The sequence below is a fragment of the Ursus americanus genome, chromosome 12 (assembly GCF_024610735.1).
Source record: "Ursus americanus isolate L20-20 chromosome 12, mUrsAme1.1.p, whole genome shotgun sequence".
NCBI lineage: Eukaryota > Metazoa > Chordata > Mammalia > Carnivora > Ursidae > Ursus > Ursus americanus.
The window spans coordinates 4,045,043-4,059,975 of NC_142138.1; the positions used below are offsets into that span (position 1 = coordinate 4,045,043).

Sequence of the window (14,933 nt, forward strand, 5' to 3'; positions counted from 1 at the left end):
AAGGTTGGGGCCCTGGGACTCAGCACCACATGTATCTGACTTGACTCTAACCCCTTAACCCCAGCCGGTTGGACTCAAGCTGGGCAAATCAGATTTTCTCTCCCAAAAAAACTGGAGCTTGGTTCTCTTCTCTACACACATGCCATATTATGCCTCAAAGATGGCACTCTTCCCCACAGCTGCATTTCTATTACAATGATTTCCAAATCTATATCACCCAACCAGACCACTCTCTGAAGCTCCACAGGTGTCCATCCCACAGCCCCTGGGCAGCTCCATGTGGATGTCCCACGGGTACGTCAAACTGTCTGAGCTTTCACTTTGCTCACATCAGAGGCTGCTTTCTGTTGTCTTTTCCTGATAGGAGCGAATGTCCCAATCAAAGCCTCCGGATCCTGAGGCAGGGACTGTGCCCTGGATTTCTTTGTGTCTTCCACAGTGCCTGGCACAAAAACTCACACTTGGTAAACACTGATTAGTCAGTGGGTTGAGTTAGGGCTAACTACTCAGATCAACTATAGGTCCATTTTAGCAAAGTCTACAGGCAGATATTGTCAAGGTTGAATTGCTTTGGTGATTAGTAGATGTTTGGGGTTTTTTGTTTTTTTGTTTTTTTAGCTAAGTCAATATACTAAAAATAAAATTAACTCCTAGAGTTCCCAGTTGCTTTCAGACATGATGTGATTTATCACAATTCCCACCCAAAGGAACAGAGAAAAGTCCCAGGGCTTAAGAAAATCGGAGGTGCCAAAAGGCTGAAAGCCATATTTATCTATGGAGTTCTGGCACTCTCTGAATGCACTGCCATTGTCTGCTCTTCCCATTAGAGACAAAAAAGTAATTAGCATAACTGAGTCTTTGCTGTATACTAGATACTGACATATGTCTACCTTCCTGTTCTGGGCTGAATGAAGTCCTAACCCCCAGTACTTCAGAATATGACCATGTTTGGAGATAGAGCCTTTAAAGAGATAATTAAGGTAAAAAAAAAAAAAAAAGTAGGCCCTAATCCAATATTGCCATTGTTCTTACAAGAAGAGGAGATTAGGACACAGACACATACAGAGGAAAGACTATGTGAAGAGACTGGAGAAAGATGGCCATCAACAAGGAGAGAGACCTTAAAAGAAACCAACCTCTCAGAAACCTTGATCTTAGACTTCTAGCCTCCAGAATTGTGAGAAAATAAAATTGGGTTGTTTAAGCTACCTAGTCTGTGGTACAGGCATACTTTGAATATATTGTGGGTTAGGTTCCAGACCACTGCAATAAAGTGAATATTCCAATAAAGAGAGTCAAGTGAAATAGAAACAGAAGGAAAGCTACCAAACTCATTCTATGAGGCCAATATTACCTTGATCCCCAAACCAGGCAAAGACCCCATCAAAAAGGAGAATTACAGACCGATTTCCCTAATGAATATGGACGCCAAAATCCTCAACAAGATCCTTGCTAATAGAGTCCAACAGTACCTTAAAAGGATTATCCATCATGACCAAGTGGGATTCATACCTGGGATGCAAGCGTGGTTCGACATTCACAAATCGATCAGCGTGATACATCATATCAATAAGAAAAGACTCAGGAACCATATGATCCTCTCAACTGATGCAGAAGAAGCATTTGACAAAATACAGCATCCTTTCCTGATTAAAACCCTTCAGAGTGTAGGGATAGAGGGTACGTTTCTCAATCTCATAAAAGCCATCTATGAAAAGCCTACAGCAAATATTATTCTCAATGGGGAAAAGCTGGAAGCCTTTCCCTTAAGATCAGGAACACGACAAGGATGCCCACTCTCGCCACTATTATTCAACATAGTACTAGAAGTCCTTGCAACAGCAATCAGACGACAAAAAGGGATCAAAGGTATCCAAATCGGCAGAGAAGAAGTCAAAATGTCTCTCTTCGCAGATGACATGATACTCTATATGGAAAACCCAAAAGAAGCCACTCCCAAGCTATTAGAAGTTACAGAGCAATTCAGTAATGTGGCGGGATACAAAATCAATGCTCAGAAATCAGTTGCATTTCTATACACGAATAACGAGACCGAAGAAAGAGAAATTAGGGAATCCATCCCATTTACAATAGCAACAAAACCCATGCGTTAGGTTGGAATTAACTTAACCGGAGACGTAAAGGACCTATATTCTAGAAACTATAAATCACTCTTGAAAGACATTGAGGAAGACATAAAAAGATGGAAAAATATTCCATGCTCATGGATCGGAAGAATTAACATAGTTAAAATGTCCACGCTACCCAGAGCAATCTACACTTTCAATGCTATCCCGATCAAAATACCGAGGACATTTTTCAAAGAACTGGAACAAATAGTCCTTAAATTTGTATGGAATCAGAAAAGGCCCCGAATCTCCAAGGAACTGTTGAAAAGAAAAAACAAAGCTGGGGGCATCACAATGCTGGGTTTCGAGTTGTACTACAAAGCTGTGATCACAAAGACAGCATGGTACTGGCACAAAAACAGACACATAGACCAATGGAACAGAATAGAGAACCCAGAAATGGACCCTCGGCTCTTTGGGCACCTAATCTTTGACAAAGCAGGAAAAAACATCCGGTGGGAAAAAAGACAGTCTCTTCAATAAATGGTGCTGGGAAAATTGGACAGCTACATGCAAAAGAATGAAACTTGACCACTCTCTCATACCATACACAAAAATAAACTCCAAATGGATGAAAGACCTCGATGTGAGACAGGAATCTATCAAAATTCTAGAGGAGAACATAGGCAGCAACCTCTACGACATCGGCCAAAGCAAACTTTTTCATGATACATCCCCAAAGGCAAGAGAAACAAAAGATAAAATGAACTTGTGGGACTTCATCAAGATAAAAAGCTTCTTCTGCACAGCCAAGGAAACAGTCAGAAAAACTAAGAGGCAGCCCACAGAATGGGAGAATATATTTGCAAATAACACTACAGATAAAGGACTGGTATCCAAGATCTACAAAGAACTTCTCAAACTCAATACACGAGAAGCAAATAAACAAATAAAAAAATGGGCAGAAGATATGAACAGACACTTTTCTAATGATGACATACAAATGGCTAACAGACACATGAAAAAATGTTCAAAATCATTAGCCATCAGGGAAATTCAAATCAAAACCACACTGAGATACCACCTTACGCCAGTTAGAATGGCAAAAATTGACAAGGCAAGAGACAACAATTGTTGGAGAGGATGTGGAGAAAGGGAATCCCTCCTACATTGTTGGTGGGAATGCAAGTTGGTACAGCCACTCTGGAAAACAGTGTGGAGGTCCCTTAAAAAGTTAAAAATTGAGCTACCCTATGATCCAGCCATTGCACTACTGGGTGTTTACCCCAAAGATACAGACGTAGTGAAGAGAAGGGCCATATGTTCATAGCAGCAATGTCCACAATAGCTAAATCGTGGAAGGAGCCGAGATGCCCTTCAACATATGACTGGATTAAGAAGATGTGGTCCATATATACAATGGAATATTACTCAGCTATCAGAAAGAACGAATTCTCAACATTTGCTGCAACATGGACGGCACTGGAGGAGATAATGCTAAGTGAAATAAGTCAAGCAGAGAAAGACAACTATCATATGATCTCTCTCATCTATGGAACATAAGAACTAGGAAGATCGGTTGGGGAAGAAAGGGATAAAGAAAGGGGGGGTAATCAGAAGGGGGAATGAAGCATGAGAGACTATGGACTCTGAGAAACAAACTGAGGTCTCCAGAGGGGAGGGGGGTGGGGGAATGGGATAGGCTGGTGATGGGTAGTAAGGAGGGCACGTATTGTATGGTGCACTGGGTGTTATACGCAACTAATGAATCATCGAACTTTACATCGGAAACCGGGGATGTACTGTATGGTGACTAACATAATATAATAAAAAATCATTAATTTAAAAAAAGAAGGAAAAAAAGAGAGAGTCAAGTGAGTTTTTTGGTTTTCTGGTGCATATAAAAGTATGTTTACACTATACTGTAGTGTATTAAGTGAACAACAGCATTATGTCTAAAAAAAACAATATATATATACCTTAATTTAAAAATGCTAACCATCATCTGAGCTTTCAGTGAGTGGTAATCACTGATCACAGATCACCATAACAAATATAATAATAAAAGAAAAAGTTTGAAATATTGTGAGAATTACCAAAATGTGACAGAGACACAAAGTGAACAAATGCTGTAGGAAACATTGTTTGTTTTTGTTTAGAAACAGAGAGAGCAAGAAGAGCACTAGCAGGAGGATGGGGGGAGGGGCAGAGAGAGAATTTCAAGCCTCAAGCAGGCTCCAAAGTCAGTGCTCAGTATGAAGCCCAACACGGGCCTTGATCCCATGACCCCAAGATCATGACCTGAGCTGAAAATCAAGAGTTGGAAGCTTAACCAGCTGAGCCACCCAGCACCCCAGGAGCAAATGCTGTTGGAAAAATGGAGCCAATAGATTTGCTCAGTGTTGCCACAAACCTTCGATCTGTAAAAAACAGTATCTACAAAGCACAAGAACGTGAAGAACAATAAATTAAAGGTAGCCTATGCAGCGCTTTGTCATGGTGGACTGAGCAAATGAATAGTTTTATTGAATCTCCTACCAACCCTGCAAATAAGTTCATTAGCTTCACTTTGTAGATAAGGAAACTGAAGCACAGAGAAGTGAAGCGACTTTCCTGACCCTTCAGCCCATAAGGGACAGGGTGGGGATGGAAGCCCAGGTTTGTGTGACATACAGAGCCCATTGCGACCAGTGTCTTTTGTTCTAGAAGCTACAGGCCATTTGTAGATTTGGTAGAAGTGTGGTGTGCTCCTGCTGACCGCCCCTCTCTCTGACCTTTATGGGTTCTCTTGATCTCTCCCTCTCTCTGAGTACCTCCAGCTCAACCCAGGCATTGTCGATGACTCCCTGGGAAAATCAGTTCCTAGGTTTCATACAAGTCACTTAGAAATTTTTGAGTGCCCTTGTGTAGATGCTCTTCCTCAAAACCCTCACATTTTAGGGCCCATCTTACCCCAAGATTCCCACCTAGAATTGGGGGAGGGGGGCTCTCTCCACTACTTTTCCCATCTAGAAAGACAGGCAGAGGGCAGGGCAATTGTCCAAGAAGAACACAGCACCAGTCTGACCTCATAGTGCTTCCCATTCATCATTCTATTTAATCCTCACAACAAACCTATGAGTTGGGCATTATTATCATCTTCATTTTACAGATGAGAAAACAGAGGAGGGGCGCCTGGGTGGCTCAGTCGTTAAGCGTCTGCCTTAGGCTCAGGGCGTGATCCCGGTATTCTGGGATTGAGCCCCGCATCAGGCATCTCCGCTGGGAGCCTGCTTCTTCCTCTCCCACTTCCCCTGCTTGTGTTCCCTCTCTCGCTGTCTCTCTCTCTGTCAAATAAATAAATAAAAATCTTTAAAAAAAAGAAAGAAAGAAGAAAGAAAGAAAGAAAGAAAGAAAGAAAGAAAGAAAGAAAGAAAGAAAGAAAGAAAGAACGAACACAGGCATCAGGCAGTTAAGAAACTTGCCCAATGCCCATAGGTAGACTGGGGAGTCTGTGAAGTCTTTCTTGGAAAAGTATATTGAAACTGAAGGAGTAGAAATGGAAGAATAGCATGTGCGAAGATCCTATGGCAGGAGAGAGCCTTTGTGTTTGAGGGGCTAAGGGAAGAACGTGTGACTGAGCACAGAGTAAGAGAGAAGAACACAATGAGGCAGGAGCCAGGCTAGACAGGGCCTCAGAAGCCTCGCTAAAGGTTTGGGTCTCTGTTACAAGAGCAGCAGAAGCCATCAGCAGGTTTTAACCAGGGAGACAACAGAATCAGGTTTCCAGTTTGAAAAGATCTTTCTGAGAAGAGTGTAGATAAAAGATTATAGGGAGGGTGAGATGCAGGGAGACCCTTAGGGTCCACGGCAGTAATCTAGGCAAGAGACGCTAGTAATATAGACAATAGCAGTGGAGATAGGAGTGGAAACGAAAGCAACTAAATGCTTTTAAGAGCTATTTCAGAAGGAAAATTGACAGCATTTGGTGATGGATTGGGCGTGGGGTGAGAGAGGGTGAGAGGTCCCATGTTTCTGACTCATGCGACTAGCTGGGTGGTGAATAGTTCCTTCAGAGAGGGGACACTGGACAAAAAGAAGGTGTGCGCAGAATTATGTATTCAGCCATGGGTATGTTAAATTTGAGGTAAGACACCCATGTGCAACTATCCAATAAGCAGTTAGATGTGAAGGTTTGAAGGTCAAAACGAAGGTATGGACCGGAGATGGACATTTGGGAATTGTATCTAGGGACATTCTATCTACTAAGCACACTAGGTCCAGTAGTTCTCCAATACTTTTAGGGATCCAAAAAAAAAAATGCTTTAATCTTCTTTAAGTGAGAATAAAAAACAAACTTCTAAGTCAAATATGTTTTAATGTACAATATTAATATATTCATCTCTATGCCAGTGCAATCATGAAAATGTAATTTAAAAAGCAATTGTTCTGTAAGAAGGGAACCACAAAAGCTATAATGCTGCCTTGGTCGTATCAGGAAGAATGCTTTCTGCTCCAAATATCGGCACGCACATTCTCTTCTGCAGTGACAATATTTAATTTCCCTTGTTTGAGGAAGTTCAGCATTAGGGTGGCCCCTGGGGCCGGCAGACCGCGTGCTGTCAAGGACAAAGACTTCTTCCAGCTCCGCACTCTGCTGTCCTTGCTGTTGGATACATCTTCAGCTGTTAGTACAACGGCTGCATTGGTTACAGTCCACATTCAGGGCTGACAGCATTCCCAGCAAGAGCCACTATTGCTTCCAGGGGCTCTCTCCTAGGAGTGAAGAAACCTTTCCTAGAAGCCCCCAGAAAATGTCCCCTTAGCCTCACTGGACAGGACCAGAGAATATCCCCATCTCTAAACCAATTACTAGCAAGAAGCCTGGAATATTAATATGATGGACTCAGAGTAATCATCTGGGGTGGTATTGAAGTTAAGGAGTCAACCATAATGCCTATTTTAGAAGTCTGCCTCCAGGAGGTGAGAATCGAAGCCAAAAGCATGGACGCACTCCCCTAGGGAGAGTGTGCAGAGGGAGAAGCACAAAGGATACAGGAGCTTCAGCATTGCCAACATCTACTGAGGGCTAATGCTGCCGAGACTGGATCAGTTATGGGTCCTGCTGCAGAGGAACTCCGTGTCGGATGGAAGAGATCCACCGTGAAACACAGTTATAAATGGACTAGAATTATAGCTGGGGTCAACACAGGGCCTATGAGAGCAGACTGCGTCGGAGTCTCAATGTATATTAATAATTGTGTGACCGGGCAGGTTTCTTCAGCTCTCTGCCTCAGTTTCCTCTCTGTAAAGCACCCTATGCATAGGAAATATCAAATAAAGGCAGTTTTTATCATTTCACTATCATTCACGTTATACCATATTTAGGGGGTGGGAAGCCATTGGAAGGGAATTAGGCAAGTGTCCTGGTCAGATCTGTGTCTTGGTTAGATGGCTTGGGCAGGTTGTGCCCTGTCCCTGCCCTGGGTTTCCTCTTCACTAGGTCACCATGAGCCACTCACTGAGTTTCCTTCCAGCTGCCTCCAAGGCTGAGTGCCACCAAACCCCCGCAGGCCCCGGCAGCATCTCCACAAAACCCCTGTGTTGGTTTTAGCAGCGTTCCTGTGCCTTGGAATCAGGATGAATTACTGTCCCTCCTTTCACCCCTGTCCCCTTGCATTGTTGCCACTCAAAGAAATTAATCAGGCTTATTAAGCATGACCTCCCTTTTGTGAGCCCTGCTCTCAGTCTGCTGATCTGTACCTGTCTGCTGCTCTCCTAGCTTGGTTCCAGAGAGGCCTCAGCTTCCCTTGGTCCTCTAGTGGGGGCAGGGACAGACGGCCGGTGGCCACATCTTTTGTTGTTTGCAGAGACTGACGCACCGGACTGGATCGGACAAAAGCAGGACACTCTGCTGTAGCGAGCACAAGGCTCTTTGTTGCCATGGCTGTGGAAAAAATAGGAACAAAGAGGATAAATGTTGCGTCCAAATATGCTAATAATTAACACTTAGCACCATGGATATAAAAAGCACTTAATACTAAATCACTATGATCATAATAGCTGTTCTTTATTCAGCCCTATTCCATATGGCATCATGGCTTGGTAGTTAGGTATGCCTGAGCTGGAACCTGACTGTCTGGGTCCAATTCTAGATCTGCTATTTACCAGCTCTGTGACTTTGGACAGGTTACTCAATCGAGCCCCTCAAGTCACAGTTTTGTGTTTATAAAGCATAGACGATGAAAGTATACAACTCATAGGGCTATACGAGTCCATGCTATGCTTATAAAGCCCTTAAACAAAGGCGTGCCACATAATAAGCACTAAATAAATGTCATATTTTTATATACCAGATTTAGGGCTTTATATACATTGGTCAATGAGTTTAGATTGCAAAACAAACTTGTCACATCGACATTACTATTATTCCTATTTATCAGTTGAGGAAATCAAGGGTCAGAGACATCGAGTAACTCTCCCAAGGTCACCCAGCAAGAAAGTAGTGGAAACCAATTCTGTTTGACTCTAAAGTCATGTGCTTTCCACTACACCAAGTCACTGTCTTCCATGAGCTATTGGCAAGAGGTCCCACATCAGTGTCATGTTGTATCATTGGTGACTATTTCACAAAATCCTCCTCCCTTTAGTCAAGTTGGAGTATATGAGGTATTTTTAGAATGAAGGCCCAAGAGTCCTGTGTACAAAGCAGCTTTATTGATGGTTTCCCTCCTCCCCAGTCCTCCTTTATGCCCGGTGTGTGAGGCCCAGTTCTCTGGTAGAAGTTGGAAGGCCAGCTAGGGAAGAGCAGAGAGCTCTGGGGAGGACTCTCTTAAGTTCCAGCTCTCAGATGACTTGACTGGCAGAGTGGAGCCAGGGGCAGAACCTGGCCACAGGGCGCCAAGCCATACCAGGTCCAGGGGTGGGCAGGTCTGCAGACAGCTCTTGCACCCCAAAAGTCTTTGGACATCACCAAGGAAATAAAGTAAAATGGCATAACTCAAATCACTTTCTTGCCAGAGAACTTTACACTCTTAAAGGAATCCAAAGTCTTATTATACTTCCTGTGGAGCAGACATCTGGCAACCAGACCAGTGAGTGCCCATCAAGGCTCTGACCATTGCCCAGCCCAGTCAGGCCTTTGCCCATACCTCTACACAAAAAAGTCAGTCCTCTGCTCATAATTCTACACACCAACTCTTGTTGAGTATTCAGAGGCAGCTCAATTGCTAAAGAACCACCTAGGCAAAAATAAAACCCGGTCCTACAATAGCTCTGGGAAAGAGAAGTGGCTATCTATATCATTAATTGCAACCATTCACTGAGCCCAAACTTTGGGCAAGCCACAGTACTTAGCATGACCCTTGTCACAAATTCCACCTATCCTTCTACCCTCCCTTGTCCTTCTAGTTCATGGCTGGCTCCTGATGGCTCTTCCCCTGTGCCTCTCCCATGTCCAGATGCCCACTTGCAATCAAATAAGAACTGGCTGGTTTCATCCTGGACTCCAGGAAACACAACCCTGGCTCCTCAGTGAGGACACAACTTGGTGTCAGGACAATGGCCTATGATGGGGGTCTCCTTAGAGATCCCCAGGCTATGTCCATACTTAGTTCAAGATGGCAGAGCCCACTTATCCGTGGACAGGTGAGCTGTCTATGCTATGTGGACCTCCCACACACCCTGATCACAGGCCTCTTCCTCAATCCCTTCAACCTATACCTGCCTCTGGCCTCCTACAAACACAATCAGGACTCCCAAATGAAGAAGGAGCAGGAGGGAAATGGTCGGGCTGTAGATTCAGTGAAAATAGCAGGAGCTCTGTAGTCAGACTGACATAGGTTTGAATTTCACCATTTTACTTAACAGCTGTGTGACTTAGGCTGGTCACTTAACCTCTCTGAGTCTTATTTTCTCATCTTCAAAAAGGGGAATTATCTTCTGTACTCTTTGGGTTTCTGTGAGGATTAGACACAATATATATGTGTGTTATGCCCGGTGGCACTCAACCAATGTCAGACATAGGTGGGTCTCTTTACATTCATTAAAACTATATATACTTTCTGATCCCAGGGTCCTGGGATTGAGCCCCACATCGGGCTCCCTGTTCAGCGGGGAGTCTGCTTCTCCCTCTCCCCTTGCCCCTGCTCTCTCCCTCTCTCCATTGTGCTTGAGCTCTCTCCCTCTAATAAATAAGTAAAATCTTAAAAATAAAATAAAATAAAAGTATATATACTTTCTGTCCCTAAATGCTTACAACCACTGGGCTGCGAGGTCAGCCCACCAGTGGTGTTGCTGTGATGAGCTTGGCTGGGTTATAGCTAAGTTCTCCTGCTAGCCTAGACCTTAGTCTCATGCAGACATGGAAGTTTTGGCCCCTCTGATCATGGTTTGCCTGGGATTGTCGCAGGTTAAGGACTGAAATTTCCACATCCTGGGAGCACTGGAAATTCAGTCTTGGGAAAACTGGGATGGTTGGTCACCCCATCAAGGCAGCTGACCCAGAGCAGGTGGAGTAGTTGTCAGACCTGAGAGAGGAAGCTGGGCTTCGGGTAACCTCTCCCAGCTGGAAGGCCAGGTAAGCACCTACTCAGTCCTTCCTCTGGGCTCCCAGCCAAGTGCCTGTTAAGCAGAGGTCGTGGGTGACACCTAGAGGTTATGTTAAAAACTGCAGTCTGATAATCACCCACCAGCCCCTTGAGACCTCAGTTTGTTCATTAATAAATATTGAGGCACTGGACGTGTCTTGGGGGTCTTGGAAGACATCCTCAAGCAAGTTAAGCTGAAACATACTGATTGATAAAGTGTTAGCCAGGTCAAGGCAAGTGGGAAAGAAAGTATTCTAGGCAGGAGGGAACAGCAAATACCAAAGTTCTGAGTGGGAAGAAGCACGAAACTTTCAAGAAACTACAGTATGGGGGGAGGGGTGGTGACAACAAAAGTTGGAAAGGTTGTCAGCAGCTAATCAGCTAGGGGAAATTTTTTTGTCTTTACCCTAAGTGCAAGCAGAATTTAGTGAAGTAAAACCTTCAGGACAGTAACATATATCAGATCTACATTTTTCAAAGCTAACTCTGGCCACAAGGTGGAGACTGGCTAGGACAGTAGTAAACCTAAAGCCAGGCAGGCAAGTAGTAGTGTCCAGGTGATGCAGAAACAGTGAGACTCTGCACTTGGGTGGTTCCGAGGGATGAAGAGGAAGGTGATGGTTTGAGAGATGTTACGGAAATAGGGCAGGGACACGGTGATTGGAGGTGAGGAGTGAGAAACAGCAAGGTTCAAAAATGATGTAGGTTTCCAACTGGACCACTGGAGAACAGTGGGACAGGTGCTGAGATGGGAGCATGAGAAGAAGGGGGACAATGTTGGGCATGTTCAGTCTGAGGCGACAGTGGGACATCCAAATCAAGACGGCAAATAAGCAGTAGAATAAAGATTAGGAAGGGGGACATAAATATGGGGATTATCTAGCAAGGAGAGGGTAACTGAAGCCCTGAGCAGCACCAACACTTAAAAACAGGCAGAGGCAGAGGAGAGAGAACGGGCCAAAGGAAAACCAAGTGAGTATGAAAAGGGGGTCAAGAGTATTTCAGAAAGTAGACGGTGGTCAACTGCATAAAATATTTCTGAGAGGCGGTGAGATGAGATCTGAAAATTGTCCACTGAACAACGTGAGCATCATTGGTGACCTTAAGTCCTTTTAAGGTGGAATGATGGGCAGAAAGACAAATACTGCATGATTTCACGTATATGAAGCTCCTAGAGCAGTCAAAAGTAGACTGGTGGCTCCAGGGGTTGGGGGAGGGGAGGGCGGGGGCTTCTTTAATGAGGACAGAGTTTCAGCTGGGGGATAGGGAAAGAGTTTCCCTAGATGATGGTGACGGATGTACTTAATACCACTGAACTGTGCACTTAAAAATGGCTAACAAGGAAATATTACTATGTTATGTGTATTTTACCACACACGCATACACACACACAAGTCACCTTCTCTGTGACGTCTTCCAGGCCACCCTTTGTAAAATGTCAAGCCCTCCACGGACTAGGAGAGCAACGGCATCAGGTGGAGGCGGGGCAGGAGCAGGGCGAGAAAGGCGGGAGCTTCCGGCGCCGCCTCCGTGAGAAGGGGACAGGGAAGGAGCGCGGGAGGGGCGGGTTAAGCTGAGGCCGAGGGTGACACCTAGAGGTCATGTTTAAAAACAGCGGCTGATAATCACCCACCTGGTCCTGGAGGGAAGGAGGGTTGCGGGGTGGGGCCTGAGAGGCGCGAGTTCTGGGAGAGGAACTTTCAGGCCCTGAGCCACCAGTTTTTTTCTCCAAATCTTGCTTGGGACCAGTGGGCAAAAGATTGTTGAGAGAGAAGTGGGGTTGAAGAAAGAAGTAGGTGCAGCTGAGAGACTGACAGAAACGAGAAGGGGTTTGTAGGATCTTCCTATAGCATCAATTTCTCTGGACCAATTTGGGGAGGAAAAGAAAACCCGTAACATTTTAATATTTTTTAAAGTCTTAAAGGAACATTACTACTCAAAGGCAAAGTTCTCTAGAATTTTTAAGCTAAAACATAACATTGATAAGAAATTCCGTGCTTGGGGCGGGAGGTGGAGGGGGTTAGGAATTCTGGCTCCTCCCCCAGCTAGTGTGGGTTCCCTTTGCTCTAAGTTTAGGGGCTGAGAGAAAGCCGCGCCTGGCACCGAGTGAAGGCAGCTATTGTGATCTCCGAGGGCGGGGAGAAGGGGGGCTCAGGGCCCAAGGGCGTGGCCCATCCAGAGGCTCTGGGAAAGGGCAGTCCCGCGTCCCCGGGGCACCCTCGGCGACAGGGTCTGGGTGGAAGGGGGAGAATGTGAGCCGCAGCCACTGGCACCGCCCCCTCGCTCCGGCTCCACCCTCGCTCTGGCTCCACGTGGTTTTCGCCACCCGCCGCGCAGACCCGGTGGTCCCAACGCAGCTCGGGCCTGGAGAGGGGGTGGCCAGGAGAGCCGCGAGCCCCAGAGGGGGTCGGTCTGTGACTTCGCCTCGGAAAAGAGTGAGGAACCGCTCTGCGGGCAAAACTGGACTCCACAGGCTTCCGACGACAAACCTGGGACGGAGAGTCCGGGAGTCCTGAAAAGAGAGGTGAGCGGCCCTAGGAGAAGGACGAGCCCGGGTCACCATCCGGACCGCCATGGCCGTGCACGCCCGTCGTCTGTGCCACATTGCCTTCCACGTGCCCGTGGGGCAGTCCCTCACCCAGGATCTGCAGCGTCTCTTCGGTTTCCAGGCCCTGGCGGTGCGGGAAGCGGAAGGCTGGCGGCAGCTGGCCTTGCGCAGCGGCGACGCGGTCTTTTTGGTGAACGAGGGCGCAGGGCCGCGGGAGCCGCTGTACGGCTTGGACCCACGTCATGCTGTGCCCAGCGCCACCAACCTGTGCTTCGACGTGGCGGACGCGGGCGCCGCCGCCCGGACGTTGGTCGCGCGGGGCTGCAGCATGCCGGTGCCCCCGGTTAGCGTGAAGGACACGCAGGGCACAGCCACTTACACTGTGGTGCGCTCACCCGCCGGCAACCTCAGCCTGACACTCCTGGAGCGTGCCGGCTTCCGAGGGCCTTTCCTCCCAGGATTCCAGCCTGTGCCCTCTGCAGCCAGCCCCGGCTGGGTCAGCCACGTGGACCACCTGACCTTGGCCTGCACCCCTGGTAGCTCCCAGACACTGATGCGCTGGTTCCACGACTGTCTAGACTTTCGCCACCTGCCACTGAGTCCAGGTGAGGATCCCGAGATGGGCCTCCAGGTGACAGCAGGATCTGGGCAAGGGGGACTGAAGCTCACTGCCCTGCAGACCCCACCAGGCAGTGCTGTACCCACCCTCGTGCTGGCTGAGACCCTACCGGGGGCTTCTAGTGGACAGGACCAGGTAGCACAGTTCCTGGCCCGGCACAGGGGACCAGGACTGCAGCACGTGGGGCTCTACACACCGAACATCGTAGAAGCCACTGAGGGGGTAGCAGGGGCGGGGGGCCAGCTCCTGGCTCCTCCGGAGTCATACTACCAGCAGCCGGGCAAGGAAAGGCAGATCCTAGCCGCTGGGCACAAGCCTAGCCTGCTGGCCCAACAGGGGATCCTGCTGGATGGTGATGAAGGCAAGTTTCTGCTTCAGGTCTTCACCAAGTCCCTCTTTCCAGAGGACACCTTCTTCCTAGAGCTGATTCAGAGGCAGGGGGCCACAGGCTTTGGCCAGGGCAACATCCGGGCCCTGTGGCAGTCAGTGCAGGAGCAAGCCGCCAGGGACCGGGAAGCCTGAGGAAGGTTGGGGCTGGGTTCACCCTCTGTCCTGGAGCACAGGGCCAGCTGGAACTGAGAAACACCTGCAGAGGCTGGGGGGTGAAGGGCTTTGTCCCCAGGGGCCAGGTATGGCCACCATCTCTTGAGTACCTACCAGAACTTGAAGGTCTCACTGGGGTCCAAAGAGCTGGGATTTTTTTTTTTCTTTTAAAACTATGAAATGTTCTTACATAAGTCTATAACTAATATAGATGCAAGATATGAAGAATAATAAAGGAATTACATATTTAGGAAATAGAACTTACCAATACTTTTGAACCATCTCTGTGACCTTCTCTCATCCCATTTCCCTCCCTCTCCCCCCCATTTTATGATTATTAACCCCTTGATTTGCTGTATTGTTTCACTATATATGAAACAACACAGAAAAAAATGTAGTATTTTAGGTAGGAATTTAAGATAGAACAAATCCTCCCATTTCGCTTTTCCCTAGGGAGCAGCCTCTGCAGGTGGGGAGGGGCTGGGTCAGTGCTGAGCCCAGCCGAATACCGCTGCTCCCAAGGGTGTCGGGTGTCAGCCACTGGCAGGGACCCCCTGCAGCTGCTTTCTCCCTCTCTCCTGGGGGTT

At 47.0% G+C, this 14,933-nt stretch overlaps 1 protein-coding gene across 1 annotated transcript; it reads left to right on the top strand.

The window, feature by feature from the left end:
* The first annotated feature begins 12,892 nt into the window (after positions 1-12,892).
* Positions 12,893-14,615, top strand: HPDL (4-hydroxyphenylpyruvate dioxygenase like). The gene has a single exon (XM_045799462.2). The coding sequence runs from the start codon at positions 13,210-13,212 to the stop codon at positions 14,323-14,325; it is 1,116 nt and encodes a 371-aa protein (XP_045655418.2). The 5' UTR covers positions 12,893-13,209; the 3' UTR covers positions 14,326-14,615.
* The last annotated feature ends 318 nt before the right edge of the window (positions 14,616-14,933 follow it).

Excerpts from the sequence above, each read along its gene's own strand:
- HPDL (XM_045799462.2), top strand. The coding sequence starts at position 13,210 with ATGGCCGTGCACGCCCGTCGTCTGTGCCACATTGCCTTCCACGTGCCC.